This window comes from Protopterus annectens, chromosome 2.part2 (genome assembly GCF_019279795.1).
Source record: "Protopterus annectens isolate FY-2018-M chromosome 2.part2, PAN1.0, whole genome shotgun sequence".
In the NCBI taxonomy this organism is placed as follows: domain Eukaryota; kingdom Metazoa; phylum Chordata; order Ceratodontiformes; family Protopteridae; genus Protopterus; species Protopterus annectens.
The window spans coordinates 1,080,532,704-1,080,550,370 of NC_056730.1; the positions used below are offsets into that span (position 1 = coordinate 1,080,532,704).

Sequence of the window (17,667 nt, forward strand, 5' to 3'; positions counted from 1 at the left end):
TTCTTAAAGCAGAATTTTTAAGAGCTATAGCAAATAGCTCTAAAGTTTTACAGTGTTGTTCAAATTAGTCATCAGCTGCAGGAACAATCTCGTTCTGAATGTAGCTATTTGTACTGAAGAGAAAGTAGCACGCCTTCCAAGTACTTCCTATAACAGACCCTTTTAATGTTTAGCTAGGTTCTGACCTCTGATCTTGCTAAATGCTATGAAATAATCATTTTGTTGGTGTTAGAGCTTTTGCAAACATGGCATCTTACAAAGTGTGTTTAATAGTTCTGCTCCTTCAGACATTTTGTATAGGCACTGTAGTCTGTGGCAGGGTGCTGATCTGGCCTGCAGATGCCAGCCACTGGATTAATATAAAGATAGTACTGGAGGAACTGGTGAACAGAGGGCACAGTATTACTGTTTTAGTACATTCTGCATCAGGTCAAATAGATCCCAACATGCCCTCCCACTTCAAATTTGAGGTGTTCAAAGTGCCCTTCAGTAGTGACAACTTGGAAGCAACAGGGAATAAGTTGTTCAATTTCTGGATGTACGAATCTCAGCAACTATCCTACTGGCAACTATTCTGGAAATTTCTAGATATTGCAAATGAGGCTCAGCTTCGCCAAAAACAGATATGTGATGGAATATTGGGTAACAAGAACTTATTAGAAAAGCTACAAGAAACCAGATATGATGTTCTTCTAGCTGACCCGGTGTATTTCTGTAGTGAACTGGTAGCAGCAAAGCTTACTATTCCTTTCATATATACCTTGCGACTATCAGTGGCTAACACTTTAGAGCGGCTCTGTGGACAGTTACCCGCACCACCATCCTTTGTGCCAGCTTCTATGACAATTTTCACTGATAGAATGACCTTTACTGAGAGGATGCAAAATTTCCTGGTTTACTTGGTGCAGGATATCATGTTCATCAGCATTTCAGGATATCAGTGGAGTTCTATTTACTCTAAGCATACAGGTAAATATATTTACTTTTAACTGTAGTTAGTATTTTATACAGTTACTTAGTATTTTTTGTATCTTAGTTCCTACAGTCAGCACTCTTGGGAAAGTGTTGACATAAGGGTTAAGGTATTTACCTCACAAACAAAAGGTACAGAGCTTGATTCTCATTAAGGGAAATTGGCTAGGTTTAAAATGGTCCACAAGGGCAGCTTCCCTAATAATTGACTATAGATTTCAGCCTAGTACTTCTGCAGGAGAAGTTTCTATCATACACCCTTCATTATGTAATGATAAAACTGGTTATTTGACATCAACATTGCAATTAAAAAGTACAAAGTATTCTTATAAGGATATTATCAAGAACTCGTTTAATTATTTAAAGAATAACAGCTTATAAAGGAAAACAGTTCTCTTTTTTTCTGAACCATTTTCACAGGTGTTTGTTTTTTTATTTTTAATTTCTTCTATCATTTGCAAAAAGAATATGGAAGAAAATTAGTCTTTCACATGAAACTGTAATTTTTCTGCACCCCACCAGGATAGGGATATGGTGTGTTTCTGCTATGTTTGGATGTCAGACTGCCCCAGAAGGCAACAAATGCATGGATCAATCACCTGGGTGTTAAATGTTATGGACCAGTTGTTCCCTGATGGCCCAGTGGGCAAGGCCTGACAGTCATGTGACTCAGCTAGATATGTCAGAGGGATCTTCCCATTGCCAAGGTGGTCATCCAACCCACAGTACACTTCAGCAGCCAATGGGCTTCAGAACTAATAAGACCAGGGGTTACCCCTGCAGTCCACTTCCATGAATGGAGCCTTTGCCTCATCTGCTGAGAAGTGGACATGTAGGAAACAAGAACGTTTTCCAGATCACCCCACAGGCATCGGCCAACACAGCCTCAGGTAACCACTGCTTCACTTCCTTCTTTTCCACTACTGGACCACTAGAAGGACAACAAACTGAGAGAAAAAAATCTGTTATAAAGACACTCACGGTTGTAGAGTAGACAGGCTCAGATTTCCTACATACCCCAATGCTGGAGCAGAAGTTGCCATGATTGCCAGCACTTAACCATGTTCATCTGTTGATCCTCTTCTGTTGGAAATCAAAGTATGTACCATTAAGTATACATATACAACTGTTAAGGTAGTTAGTAGAAGACCATGATACTGAAAAACAAAACTGCGTACAATACATTTCAGGCTGTCTCTCCTGAACCTTTACCTCCCACTGTCAAAACAGGTTGGGGAGGCACCACTTCACATTGCTGTACGTATTCTGGCACTAGTCACCAAAATAGGTGACACTGGTGGCATCACTCATCATTTCAGCAAGTTCATATCAATCAAGGATCAACCTTCTCCAATATACCATTATAACTGCCAAGCAGGCACTCCATTAAGTTCCTGTACATGGGTATTTTGTTATCCCTAGCACACCATACTAGAGACCTGCATTCTCCACAGCCTGAAGTAGCAATGGCTACTCAGTTGTTTCCACTCAAGGAGCAAAATGATAGCCCAATGTGTACAAGAACACATTTGTGATTCATGTGTCACCACAATGTAGTGCTTCATCATGGAGGTGAGACATGGCACTAGAGCTACACTGTGACACTAGAGGTGTGCACATGCTGTATGCACAAGCATGTTGGTCACAGTGATGTGCAGGTTAGCTCCGACATGTACATTGACAGCCATTCACTGACAGTGGCTCTAAATGTCCTCATTCCCTTGATCCCTGTGCTAATCTCCCAAATATGACTAAACTCCCAGATATGCTCAGAACTAATTCAAAATGATGTGAAGATTACTGATCCTACAGACATTGCCAACATACTGGCTGACAGGTTCAGTGCAAACTTCTCCCCCCCCCAAAAGGAGAGATATCTATACCAAGCGATTGCAGCCCCCCAAACATCTCCAAAGCCCAAGTGAGAACTGCTCTCTCCAAAGCAAAAAACACAGCATCCATGGGACCTGATGGTGTCCCTGGCTGTGTGCTCCACGAACTCAACGAGGAATTAAACCCACAGCTAGGACAGCTGTTTAATCATAGTCTTACCTCTGGATACGCATCCAGGAGTGGCGCACTGCAACTGTGGTCCCACTTCACAAAGGCGGTGCCTCCACCGACCCTGGAAATTACCGCCCATTAGCTTGACAAGCCTTATCTGCAAAGCCATGGAGAGGATCATAATGGACCTCATAAATAAAGACATAGGGAATTTGCAGACTTTGGATCCATCCCAGTTTGGCTTTGTCAAAGGCAGATCATGCCTTCTAAACTTGGTTGACTTTTCAAACAGTCACCAAAGCCATTGATGAGGGAAAGGCAGTCCATACAGCCTACCTCGATCTGGCGAAGGCCTTTGATACAATACCCCACTCGGTATCATTGAAAAACTCATCAGCTTAAATGTTAACCCATACACCACAAGATGGGTTGCAAACTGGCTGAGTGACAGAACCCACAGGGTCAGAGTTGCTGGCGCCATGTCAGACTCAAAGCCTGTCACAAGTGGTGTACCACAGGGCTCAGTCCTGGGCCCACTCTTGTTTGGCATCTACTTTTCCAAGTACAAGCAAACACAGGAGGGTTATGGCTGACAAAGTTTGCAGATGACTGCAAACTGGGCCATAGTAGAAAACACATCTGACACAGATATCCTTCAGAAGGGTCTCACAGAAACGGATAACTGGTGCCAGAGCCATGGCCTAAAGTTAAATGCCAAAAAATGCATAGTCATACCCTTCGGGAAAAACAAGGTTACCCCTAGCTACCAAATAGGTGGCAATCCACTGAGTACAGAAGAAGTTATCAGGGACCTGGGGACCCAGGTTGATAGTAGTCTGTCATTCGACACCCATGTAGCTAAAGTAGTTAGGAAGACCTTCTACATTGCCCACCTTATCATGAAGGGATTCTCATCTAGATCAAGGGAGGTCATAGTCTCCCTATACTCATCAGACCAATGATTGAGTACAATGCCCCATTCGGAATGTATCTGACCCGACACTTGCAGCAGCTGGAGAGGCCACAAAAGTTCCTCACCAAAAGAATAAAGGGTCTCAAACATCTGTCCTATGCTGCCCGACTGAAAGAACTCCAGCTCTATTCAGTCGCTACCGCTTGCTCAGAGGTGACCTTTGCCTAACATACAAGGCCATGTCAAACCCAGATTTGATGAATATGCTTCACCTCAAAAAATCTAGATCCATCAGAGCCACAAGGGCGAGAGACTTAAACCTCGACACGGCTATTAATAGGACGTGCTGGAGGGATAGATTCATCACCCAAAGACTCCCTATGCTGTGGAATAAAATCCCGGTATATGTGAGGCAGAGCACCTCGCTGGCCTTGTTCAAGAGAAATCTTGACCAATGGATGGGAGATCGCAGATATACCCCAGGGATTACCTCAGTGTCACTGCTCAACAGAGGCACAGCAAAATAATGGGTATAGTTCCCCATACTAAAGGGGTGGCGTAAGCCACAAAACTATGGGCTAGGCTTGTAAATGCCCTCGGGCAGATAGCCTAGTATGAACCTATGAACCTATGAACCTATGAACCTAAAAGGCTGTTATTAGTATGATAAAAAGTATTGGCACCATTCTGTGCAACAATGCTTACAACAGCACAACTGTGAAATAAAGCAATTTCAGTAAAGATTCTGTAGAATTGGAGCTTCGCAATGTAAGGAAAGAGTCTTGACTTGTAAAGTACCTACTTAAGAACAAAAAGCCTGTGGTGGATATCAGTGATAGGGTGGCGGATATTGCGGTGGATACATAGCTGGGACCCCATAACAATAGCATGGAAGTGTACTATCTTTGTGTGCCTGAGGGTGCAAACTATGAACATCAGAAACTTTGGCAAGGACATGCTGAGAGGGTATGGGATTCCAGGTCCATACACTGAGGTATAGCTGCAGTATATATAAAAGATTGCAAGACAAGTGCAGGGGTATGGTATCTTTAGGTAGCCTAGATGAGTAGAGAGGAAAGAGAAAGAGGTAGAGGAAAGGTCTGGAAAGAGAAAGTGGTTATGATAAGGTAGTGAGAAAAACAAAAGAAAGGAGTGGAATAAGAGGTTAGAGAGGGTTGTGAGGTGTGACTTAGGTTGAAAGAGGTGAGTTAAGTATATTGAGAAAGTGCAGCCAGGCACATCATTTCTCTTTATTCTTACCATTATTTTATTAGATTAATATGGTAGATGAGTAGTTTCTTAAAGTAGAGTTCTGAAGAGCTTTGTTGTTCAAATTAGACATTTTCCTTTATATGGTCCAAAGTTGTGCACAGGCATGCACTTAAGGATGCTTATCTTTTTTTTTTTAACCTTTTGCAGTAAATGTTTTTATTGTTGTTCTACTAAACTTTAGATTAACTTACGAAGATCCACTAAATATATATATATATATATGCACTTACATACATACGTCTGCATGTGTGCGGTGTGTGTGTGTGTGTGTGTGTGTGTGTGTGTGTGTGTGTGTGTGTGTGTGTGTGTGTGTGTGTGTGTGTGTGTGTGTGTGTGTGTGTGTGTGTGTGTCTTTGCTGGTTCAGTTCTGGAGGTGTGCTGCTTCTTGCTATGCTGACTGTCTATACATATTGCCAGTGAAAAGTAGACATGGCCTGCAGATGACATTGTTATCTGTTTTGCTGTCTCTGAAGTTCTTGAAATGTCACAAAGGGCCTCTTTGCAGATGTTCTTCTTTAAAACTATATCAACAACATAGTATCCATGTAAATACATACATAAATAGAATCCAGCTTGCAGAGAGTCACATTATTCAGCACAAACTACATAAGACTGGATAAGGCATTTATATTTTGACTATCAAAGTTTGTGTGTAAAATCTCTGCATGCTGTTCAGATACTTGAGAAAACAGGAATCCCATAGGAAGGGTCACACGGGCATGACTTTTTCCATTGTTCCATACAGATAATGTAACAACAACTGAATACGTATGTTCCAGGTAGAATAGTTTAAAGGTTACTGAAGAAATGAATTAGGAAGGCAGACCTCAAAGACATAGTACAGGAATTTATTAACATTGGTCACAATGTCAGACTGCTAGCTGACAGGAAATATGTGCTTCGGTAGTTAAATCAGCTAAACGGAGGCCAAACATCTTTTCAGTCTTTATTCATTCTATTATTTTATTGGATTAAGATAATGGCTGAGTAGTTTCTTAAAGCAGATTTTTTAAGAGCTGTAGCAAACAGCTCTAAAGTTTTACAGCGTTGTTCAAATTAGTCATCAACTGCAGGAACAATCTCGTTCTGAATGTGGTTATTTGTACTGAAGAGAAACTAGCACGCCTTCCAAGTACTTCCTGTAACAGAACCTTTTAACGTTTAGCTTAGTTCTGACCTCTGAACTTGCTAAATGCTATGAAATAATCATTTTGTTGGTGTTAGACAGAGCGTTTGTAAGCATGGAGTCTTACAAAGTGTGTTTAATAGTTCTGCTCCTTCAGACATTTTGTATAGGCACTGTAGTCTGTGGCAGGGTGCTGATCTGGCCTGCAGATGCCAGCCACTGGATTAATATAAAGATAGTACTGGAGGAACTGGTGAACAGAGGGCACAGTATTACTGTTTTAGTACATTCTGCATCAGTTCAAATAGATCCCAACATGCCCTCCCACTTCAAATTTGAGGTGTTCAAAGTGCCCTTCAGTAGTGACAATTTGGAAGCAACAGGGAATAAGTTGTTTAATTTCTGGATGTACGAATCTCAGCAACTATCCTACTGGCAACTATTCTGGAAATTTCTAGATATTGCAAATGAGGCCCAGCTTCGCCAAAAACAGATATGTGATGGAATATTGGGTAACAAGAACTTATTAGAAAAGCTACAAGAAACCAGATTTGATGTTCTTCTGGCTGACCCGGTGTATTTCTGTAGCGAACTGGTAGCAGCAAAACTTACTATTCCTTTCATATATACCTTGCGACTATCAATGGCTAACACTTTAGAGCGACTCTGTGGACAGTTACCCGCACCACCGTCCTTTGTGCCAGCTTCTATGACAATTTTCACTGATAGAATGACCTTTACTGAGAGGATGCGAAATTTCTTGCTTTACTTAGTGCAGGATATCATGTTCATCAGCATTTCAGGATATCAGTGGAGTTCTATTTACTCTAAGCATACAGGTAAATATATTTACTTTTAACTGTGGTTAGTATTTTATACAATTACTTAGTATTTTTTGTATATTAGTTCCTACAGTCAGCACTCTTGGGAAAGTGTTGACATAAGGGTTAAGGTATTTATCTCACAAACAAAAGGTACAGAGCTTGATTCCGAAGTTTCTATCATACACCCTTCATTATGTAATGATAAAACTAGTTATTTGGCATCAGCATTGGAATTAGAAAGTACAAAGTATTCTTATAATGACAACTTTCAAGGACTCATTTAATTATTTAAAGAATAACAGCTTATAAAGGAAGACAGTTCTCTTTTTCTCTGAATCATTTTCACATGGTGTTTATTTTTTCATTTTTAATTTCTGCTATTATTTTCAAAAAGAATATGGAAGAAAGTTAGTTTTCCATATGAAACTTTAATTTCTCTGCATCCCACCAGGATAGGGAATATGGTATGTTTCTGGCATGGTTGGATGTCAGGCTGCCCCAGAAGGCAACAAATGCATGTATCAATCACCTGGGTATTCAATGTTATTGACCAGTTGTTCCCTGATGGCTCAGTGGGCAAGGCCTGACAGTCACGTGACTCAGCTAGATATGTCAGAGGGATCTCCCCATTGCCAAGGTGGTCATCCAACCCACAGTACACTTCAGCAGCCAATGGGCTTCAGAACTAATAAGACCAGGGGTTAACCCTACAGTCCACTTCCATGAATGGAGCCTTTGCCTCATCTGCTGAGAAGTGGACATGTAGGAAACAAGAACGGTTTCCAGATCACCCCACAGGCATCGGCCAACACAGCCTCAGGTAATCACTGCTTCACTTCCTTCTTTTCCACTACTGGACCACTATAAGGACAACAAACTGAGAGAAAAAAATCTGTTCTAAAGACTCACGGTTGTAGAGTAGACAGGCTCAGATTTCCTACACACCCCAATGCTGGAGCAGAAGTTGCCTTGTTTGCCAGCACTTAACCATGTTCGTCTGTTGATCCTCTTCTGTTGGAAATCAAAGTATGTGCCATTAAGTATACATATACAACTGTTAAGGTAGTACAAGACCATGATACTGAAAAACAAAATTGCTTACATTACATTTCAGGCTGTCTCTCCTGAACCTTTGCCTCCCACTGTCAAAGCAGGTTGAGGAGGCACCACTTCACATTGCTGTACCTATTCTGGTATAGTCACCAAAATGGGTGATGCCAGCAGCATCACTCACCATTTTACCAAGCTCATACCAAGGATCAACCTTTTCCAAAAGGCCATTATAACTGCCAAGCAGGTACTCCGTTAAGTTCCTGTACATGGGTAACAGGAAAAACATGTTATCCCTAGCACACCATACTGGAGATCTGCATTTTCACTCAAGGAGCAAAATGATAATGACATGTGTGCAGAAACACATTTGTGATTCATGTGTCACCACAATATAGCACTGCATCATGGAGCTGAGAGATGGCACTAGAGCTACACTGTGACACTAGATTTGTGCACATGCTGTATGCACAAGCATACTGGTCACATTGATGTGCAGGTTAGCTCTGACATGTGCATTGGCAGCCATTCACTGACAGTGGTACCAAATGTCTTCATTCACTTAATCCCTGTGCTAAGAGGCTGTTATTAGCATGATAAAAAACATTGGCACCATTCTGTGCAACAATGCTTACAACAGCACAACTGTAAAATAAAGAAATTTCAGTAAAGATTCTGTAGAATTGGAGTTTCACAAAGTAAGAAAAGAGTCTTGACTTGTAAAGTACCTACTTAAGAACAAAAGCATGTGGTGGATATCGGTAATAGTGAGGCAGATATTGGGGTGGATGCATAACTGGGATCCCATAACAATAGCATGGAAGTGTACTATCTTTGCATGTCTGAGGGTGCAAACTATGAACATCAGAAACTTTGGCAAGGACATGCTAAGAGGGTATGGGATTCCAGGTCCATACACTGAGGTATATCTACCATAAGTAGGGAGGCTGTGCATAAAACTAACTGCAGATGATAACCAGATGCATAAATCAGGGAATGGGTGTAAGCACAAGTTGGCAAAATGGTTAAGATCTTCACCTGTCATGTACAAGGTACAAGGTTTGATTCTGACCAATTTCTGTATGGAGTTTGCATGTCCTCATTGTGTCTCTGTGGTGTTCCACCTACCTCTGAAAAACATGTTGAGTGTTTCCATCTCAAATTTACCCAAGAATGGTGTTCTGGGCATCTACGGTGGTGCACAGTATTCTCAAGATAAGAGAACATGGATCACAGAGTGTGGGCCCTGGCAGGGCTAGCCACTCGATGGTGTAAAATGTGTCTCTAGGTGATTCAATCATGTTGAATAATGTTGCCAAATGACATGGGTATTTGCCAGAGGTAAGTGACAAGGATTCATGCTAATGGGAGGGATGGATGTGCCCTACTGACTAGAGTGTGCCTGCCATAACATCCAACAGTGCAGGGTCAATAAGTTGGCCAATGTCCAAATTGCCCAACTTGGCTCTGTTGAGTAAAAGCTGGATGTAAAACAAATCAGCCTGCCAATATATATGCAAGGATTGCCTACACTCAATGTAGGTTCACTGATAGGACACAGCCTGAAAGTGGATGACATGATGATAAAGATGGAAAGGCAGTGTAGCAAAGCCACACTTGGGATTCAAAGTCTACTACTCAGGAAAAGGACATATTATAAATGATGTGGGGATTTTGGTGAGGGAGAGGTTTCAGAAGATAGTGGAGGATGTCATAAGAATTAGTGACAGACTTATGGCAGTCAGACTCCCATGTAACGATAGGGCCGTATTCATAACCTCAGTCTATGCCCCACAACAGGGTTGTGCTAATGATAGAAAGAGTGTATTCAGACAACATCTGAAGGACCTACTAGATAAAGCAGGGGATCATGAACTGGTGTTGATAATGGGTAACCTGACAGAACAGGATATGAGGACTGCCTGGGTCTACATGGGTGGGGCAAGACCATTATAGACTTCTGTCTGGCAAATGGCTTGATGATGACCAAGACATGGTTCCACAAGAGAAACAGTCACAACATCACATCCAAGAGTGACCAACATGCAACTCAAGTAGACTTCCTCCTAGTAAGGAAAGGGCATTGGAGTAGAATCAGTGATTGCAAAGTCATCCCCAGTAAAACAGTCAGCTCACAGCATAAACCACTGATTTCCACAATCATCTGCAAGCAGTGGTCCAAAAAGGCTCTAAGATTAACAGAGACCAGGCTGAAGACCTGGAAGTTGACTGGATAGAAAGCACAATAGTTCAAGGAATTACTCAGGGCTGCAGCACCTCATAGGAGGAAATAGGCGGAGTTAAAGAAGAATAGCAGCACCTCAATACAGCATATGTGAGGACTACAGAACAGATATGTGGCAGAGCCAGATATGGAAATAAGGTTAATAAGGAAAGCTGGTGGTGGAATGCAGAAATCCAGGAAATCATCAACAGAAAGGAGTGCAGGAAAAAGAGGGAGACAGAAAGAACAGACTAGGCTAGAAGGGAATACTTGTTGGCTAACAAAGAGGCCAATAGAGGAGTTGCAGTAGCAAAAAACAATGCATCAGAGGTACTCTACCAATTTCTGGAAAGTGACTCAGTAGATGGCACAAAGAAACTATATCAGGTTGCAAGGCAAAGACAGAAAGATAGTCAGATGCCCTTCATATGGAATGCCAGCAACAACCTGCTCACCAGTCCACAGGACATCAAAAGCAGGTAGTAAGAGTACTTCCTGCAGCTTCTAAATGAAGAAAACTAAACAGAAGCTGTACTGCCCCAGACATAGCCTATGATGAAAGAAAAGGAGGCGCCCACCATAGAAGAAGTGAGAACAGCACTAAGGAAAATGGAGTCAGGGAAAGCAGCAGGCTCAGATAAGGTCACAGAAGATATGATAAAAATGTTGAGTGGGATAGGGTAGAAATGACTCTTGAGGGTACTCATAGCAGTATGGAGAGAAAGGCATGTCCTAGATGACTGAAGAATAAGCATACTAGTGTTCAGTGTTCAAAAACAAAGGAGTCATTCACAACTGTGGGCAGTATAGAGGTATCAAACTCCTATCACACTGCATGAAAGTTCTGAAAAGGGTGACTGACAAATGAATACGCAGAGTAGTATAATGTAAGATGACAGATGAGCAGTTTGGACTCAGATCAGGATGCAGCACAACTGACCTAATGCTTGCAGTGAGACAGCTAGTTGAGAAGAAGCTAGAGATGAGGAAAGAGTCCAATTAAGCATTCCTAGTCTTGGAGGAAGCTTATGGCAATGTCCCAAGAAAGCTGATTTGGGTGGTCCTGTGGTGGTTCAAAGTCCCAGAAAAGTTGGTAGGATTAGTCCAGACTATGTACAATAACTGAAATACACATAGTGTTCGGTCTCATAGAGGGGTTCCCAGTGGGAGTAGTAGAGCATCAGGATTCAGTTTTGAGCTCACTGCTGTTCATATGATGATTAATTACATTAGCAAAAAGGTTGGAGGGGACAATCAACAAAGCTGCTGTATGCAGACAACATGGCATTACAGGTAAACTCTGAGCAAGAACTTCAGCAAAGTATTGTGGAATGGAATGCAAAACTGAGGGCACATGGGATGAAACTGAGTACAGATAAGATAGTTGTAATGGTAGCACATGGGGGAAATCAGAAGAAGCTGAGAAGTGAGATAGAAGGGAAGATGTTGAAACAGGTTAACAGTTTCAAGTATCTGAGAGGGGTGTCTGAAGAGAGAGGAACTCTGAATGAGGAGGTCAAGGTTAGAATCAGAAGGCTGCAGCCAGCTGGCACAGAGTGTCAGAAGTAGTCTATGACAGAAGAATGCCAAGGAAGGTGAAACATAACATGTACAAAACAGTGCTGCAACCAGTACTACTGTATGGTACAGAAACCTGGGCAGTAAAGGCAGAGCAGTTAAGGAAGGTAAAGGTGATGGAGATGAAGTGCCTGAGGTAGGAGGAAGGATGCACACTGAGGGACAGACAAAGAAATGAGGACATCAAAGCAGAAGCCAAAGTATCTACAATTACAAAAAAAGGTTAAAGAGAACAGATTATCATGATTTGGGCCCATATGCAGAAAAGCAGAAGGCAATCTAGTGAAGAAGATTTAGGACAGACAGGCAGAAGGCAAGAGGAAACGAGGGGAAACCAGAAAAGTGGTGGATGGATTGCGTGAGAGATGACATGTGACAGTCAGGCATGAGTGTTGAAGAAGGCAGGAGAGGAGCATTGAATAGAGAGAGAGATGGTGGCAGTTGACACAACAGCCCGACCCCATGTAGAAAAATGGGAGAAAGGGGGTTGATGATGAGGATAATGGTTGTAGGCACAGTTATGTGCATCCACATCATACCAGACACTCCCATTGACAGATATGCTTTCAACATATTCAGCAAGCATATCCAACAATTAGAACGTCTTACTGCAAATATTGAATGACAATGAGCGAAGTACAAAATTATCCACATTTTATAAAATGCTTATCTATGATTTTATCTAATAAAATAATCTAAATTAATGTTATCAGATCTCTATAAAATGGTTCTGAACTATGGAGCACTAATTATGAAATTATTTAAAACAAATTAAAAGAAATAATATCACAATCTTTAAGTAAAATGATATCTTCTCCATTTTAAAAGACATTTACCTGGAATTATTTATATCATGCTTAATATACTTCATATAGGATTAGTAAAATAACAAACAAATGCAATGATCTCTGCTGGTAGTATAGCAAGCAGGAACTTACATACTGTAAATATCCTCTCACAGTTAGTCCTGTGTACATGCCTTCACACCATTGTCTTTTACTTTATATCTATCTTGAGTGACTAAAAAAAAAAAAAAAAAAACTTTTTCTCATGTAAATTGTTACATACTGTTACAATTTACCTTCTAATTGTGTTAAGATTTACTTCTACTTAAATGTACTCTTCTTGCATTTTTACTATGTTTTTTATATATTGTACTTTCACTATGTTTTATATATTGTATTCATGGAGCTTTTCTCCCCAGGACTCCATTGAAAACGGGCTTATTCGGTCCAATGGACCATCCTGGCAACCAAACTTCAAATAAATAATAATAACAATAAATAATAATAAGAGGGTGAAAGCCAATTGGCATAATATTTCCTGCCAATACAACCTAATAACTAAACTTTCAGTTAATTTCCAGACACTTACTCAGACATTATGGACAGATGACCTTACTAGTCACTGGCTGTGCTCTTGCCACTCTCCAGGATAATTATTTACCCACTTCTGTTACTTTTCTCATCATAATTTCTATCCTCTGTTGTCTTAAATTGTTTGAGTATATAAAACGCCCCCAGTACTTGCATTGTACTATTGATTGTATTGCACCATTGCGTGTATTGTTGTTTTGTACTACTGTGGAGCTTTTCTCCCCAGGTCTCTGCTGAAAATGGGCCCCTGGCCCAGTCGGACACTACCCAGTTAACAAATGTAATAAATAAATAAATAAATAAAAATTTCAGGTAGCTAAACATTTAGTGCTTTTTAATGCTCCAGTTACCTTATGTGTTCAAAGCGATCAGTGATATCTTCTTTGCTGTCTATTACAGATTGCTAGAAAGACAATAACAAGGAAATGGAAAAGCCTAATTCACCCTCATTTTCTGACTTTATTAATTTGGGTGATATAGTTTATTAGAAAGAAATCAACATTATAAGCATGAAAGCTAAACAATTCTAATGTAAACTATAACTTCTGTCCTAAACTGGCTTTATGTTTGGAGAAGTATAATAAATATACTTCATGAATTTATGTTACTGGTATGAAGTATGAAGCCTTTGAATGTGATGCATAAATCTCATCAGTTTTTATACTATTCTAGACACGCCTTGTAAATAGTTTCAATTATTTAGTGTCACAAATGTTCTAACATTAATATTTATTGAGACAAACTATTATTTGAAGACATATTATGATCTTTGAGAGGTGCTGTTTATATTCAGTTTTATTCATTCCATTGTATTGACTTGTTATCTTTCATTTCTGTGTGGTTTCAGCTGGAAAATCAATAAAAATAGTTAAAAAATTATATTGCATGTTTGGACAAAAAAATTCAATTCTGAAACTGATTTATATCTTTTCAGCCAAAGTAGAAATTTGCTACCTTTAAAACAACATAGTATCATTCTGTACTGCTGAGTCCCCATTTGTAAATAATACACTGAAAACTTCTTCCCAACCGGAGGTGGGTATAGCTCTGTAAAATACTATATTTAAAAACTACTCCCCAACTGGTAGGTCATGTTGGTGCTTAGCAGCTATATCTAAGACAACTTCTTCCCTGGTTCCTTGGTAGGCCAAAGTACTGTTTAAATACTAGATCGAATCCTTGTCCCTCCATGGTAGGCAATAGCACTGGATAAAGAATGTGATGTAAAACTGCATCATCCTGGTAGGCTGTAGCACTTGATAAGTACTAGCTGTCATACTATGTCCTTCCTGGTGGGCCACAGCATTATCTGCCGGAGGCCTCAGACAGAATACAAAAGTGCCGCCAATCTTAGCCAAGGCACTTAGCAGGATGCGTCTCTCAATTTTGGGATAATTCATAAAGATACCTACCGCTGTTTCATCTTTCTAGTTGCAACTGTGTGTGCAAATGGCAGCAGAGCCTTTCTATAATTTTCCAGCACAGAAGATACGTTTGTATACAATAAATGAAAACAGCAGCTTTGAAGGACTCTATAGCAGCAGACTGTTTTGGCCACCCCATTCTTCATGTTCTACAGCTCCAGTTATAGTCCTCTTAATTATAAACATTTAATATATAGTCATATTAACCTGTCCCACCTTTAACAGAAAGTGAATGTAAACTGGTATTAAATCTTCATCATATTTTAAAATGCTAAATTCTAGAAATTGTTACAATATTCAGTAAATATCTATCTTGAAGACTACTTGATTATTTTTTTTCTTTATCAATATGCAAATCACTCAGTTGTCAGTTAATTGTTTTTTGCAAGTAACCCGGCCTTATCAAGATTCAAGATGCTATTACAGTTAATTAAAAAAAAAAAAAAAAAAAAAGTCATGCTAAGTAATACAAGAGACAACATGCCTTAGAATAATAATAAAAACTTGTAAAAAAATAATACTTCTGGAATAACTGCTTAAATAAGTGAATTTCTAGTTAAGCTTTTAAGACCAGTGCATTGGAATTATTCCTTAACTAGTGGAGTACAGTTTATTATGTGAGGTATAGTATAAGTGTATGCTTTCAAACTGAACAGTCCTAGCTATTGGCTATTGCTAGTCTTACCTAATTGAACAAACAGAGGCTCCTAGAGAAATAATAAAGCTACATTAGTTCCTTCCTGCAACATTTTAAATCTGTATATTTTTTATGTAATCCTTCACTATAGTGTTATTTATAGCTAACTATTTATCTGATAGTCATCATTTTGCCCTGGCATAGAAATCATCATATTTTGTAAATATGATTTCATGAATTTAGGAAGCCAATGTACCATGTTAATAAATTCATTCAAAAGTTTGGCACCACCTGACTTTTCAACTGCTATCCTATAGTCATCTGTTTACAATGAATAAGATGGTATCACTAGCCTCTTTACATGTGAGTGGAAGAAACAAGTCTTAAACTAATTATATTAATCATATTATGGAAGATTCTGAGAGATGCTGAACAAATCAGTCACCTGTGTCACCTGCCAAGAAATGAGTGTGACCAGCCACCCAATCAGAACTTCTCGCTCACAAGTGTCAAGCTGATCTCTTCTACTATTTCTGTAGATAATAGGGACATTCCCAACAGTAATGTACCTTCATATATACAGTATTCAGAGGGTTGTATCTCTAGACTGATTTTGTCCAAGAGAATTCATAAAGCAGGCCTAATTTGCACTGCAGTTCTAAATCTTTAAGCCCTACCACCTACAAGTGAAGGCTTGGCTAAACCTTGGTAATTAATTTTTATCAGTCACTAGTTTTCAAAGTACAGTTAGTGGTAAATGTATAACACAGTGCAATTAAACTAGATAAAATAATAACTTGTATTCTGAAGTCTAAGGGCGATTCCTTTATTCGCAGCTTGCCAATTATGTGTAACTCTTTAAAAGTCACTTAATAAGAAATGCTTCTTGACCACTAATGAAAAGTGACACAAGTGGATCTTACCATAAATAAAACAAAGTCAGCAATGGAGTGTTTGAGTGAAGGAAAGGACTATATCAGGACCCGACTGATAAGTTTACAAAAGGAAGGTGTCATGCATAGCATGCTGAATGAGTTTTCCTTGATGTGGTGAGGAGTTTACTGAAGCACCATGAAACTCTCTCAGAAAAGGGTAACATGAGACATAGACTTTCCAAAGTGGTAAAATTGTGAAGCACAGATTTACAACAGAATTAACAATAAGAGCATGAAGTCAGAGATTATGTGGAAACTTTTTTTCTCCTTTTCCAGGAAGTAATGAAATGAGAAAATGAAACAGACCTGCTAGATCTCTGACTCTTAAATTGAATTAATGCCTTTGTCCACAAATTACTGCATCCAACAGTATAGTTCACACCCATCCCATTCTACTCACTCCAACAAAAACAAGCAGTATATTGGTGTCTGAGACTCTTCAGATTTTGCACACCTTCACCTGATACCTGAAAGAACATATTTGTGCATGGAATACTCCATACCTTACTGGTGAGTTCTCCTTAACTCCAGTGTATCCTCACTTTCATGATTTTAGGTGGATTTTATTTTTTTTTCATTACTCAAGTAAAATACTGTGTCTTATCTCCCCTCATGTTTTCCTATCCCATATCTTACCTATTAGGTTCATAGGTTCATAGGTTCATACTAGGCTATCTGCCCTAGGGCATTTATAAGCCTAGCCAGAGTGTGTTTGGCTTTCGCCACCCATTTTAAATTAATTTTGCTATGCCTTTTTTCGAGGTTAGTATACTGTGCCTCTGTCTAACAGTGACACAGAAGTGATACCCGGGGTAAACCTACGATCTCCCATCCACTCATCAAGATTCCTCCTGAAGAGAGTCAATGAGGGACTCTGCCTAACCTGGACTGGGATTTTATTCCAGAGGGAAAGGAGCCTCTGGGTTATGAATCTGTCCCTCCAGCATGTCCTATTTATTTCAGTGCTGAGGTTCAAGTCTGTCGAGCGTGTAGCTCGATGGGATTTGGATTTTCTGAGGTGCAGCATGTCCATTAATTCTGGGTTGGACATGGCTTTATATGTCAGGCACAGATCGCCTCTGAGCAGGCGGTATGCCACTGAGTAGAGCTAGAGTTTCTTTAACCGGGCAGCATATGGCATCTGTTTGAGCCCTTTGATCCTCTTGGTGAGGTACTTTTGGGGTTTTTCCAGTTGCTCCAGGTGTCTGGTAAGGTACATCCCAAAAGGGGCATTGTACTCAATTATGGGCCTGATGAGGGATGAGTAAAGAGGCACGATGACCTCCCCTGATCTAGATGTGAATCCCTTCATGATTAGGTGGGCTATATAAA

The 17,667-nt window shown here is 39.9% G+C and overlaps 1 protein-coding gene across 1 annotated transcript in view; it reads left to right on the top strand.

The window, feature by feature from the left end:
• Positions 1-245: 245 nt before the first annotated feature.
• Positions 246-17,667, top strand: part of LOC122795880 (UDP-glucuronosyltransferase 2A1-like) — a 299,683-nt gene continuing 282,261 nt past the window's right edge. The window contains exons 1-2 of the mRNA XM_044064299.1: positions 246-969; positions 6,497-7,126. Coding sequence (XP_043920234.1) covers positions 246-969; positions 6,497-7,126 — 1,354 coding nt within the window. The remainder of the gene's footprint in view (positions 970-6,496; positions 7,127-17,667) is intronic.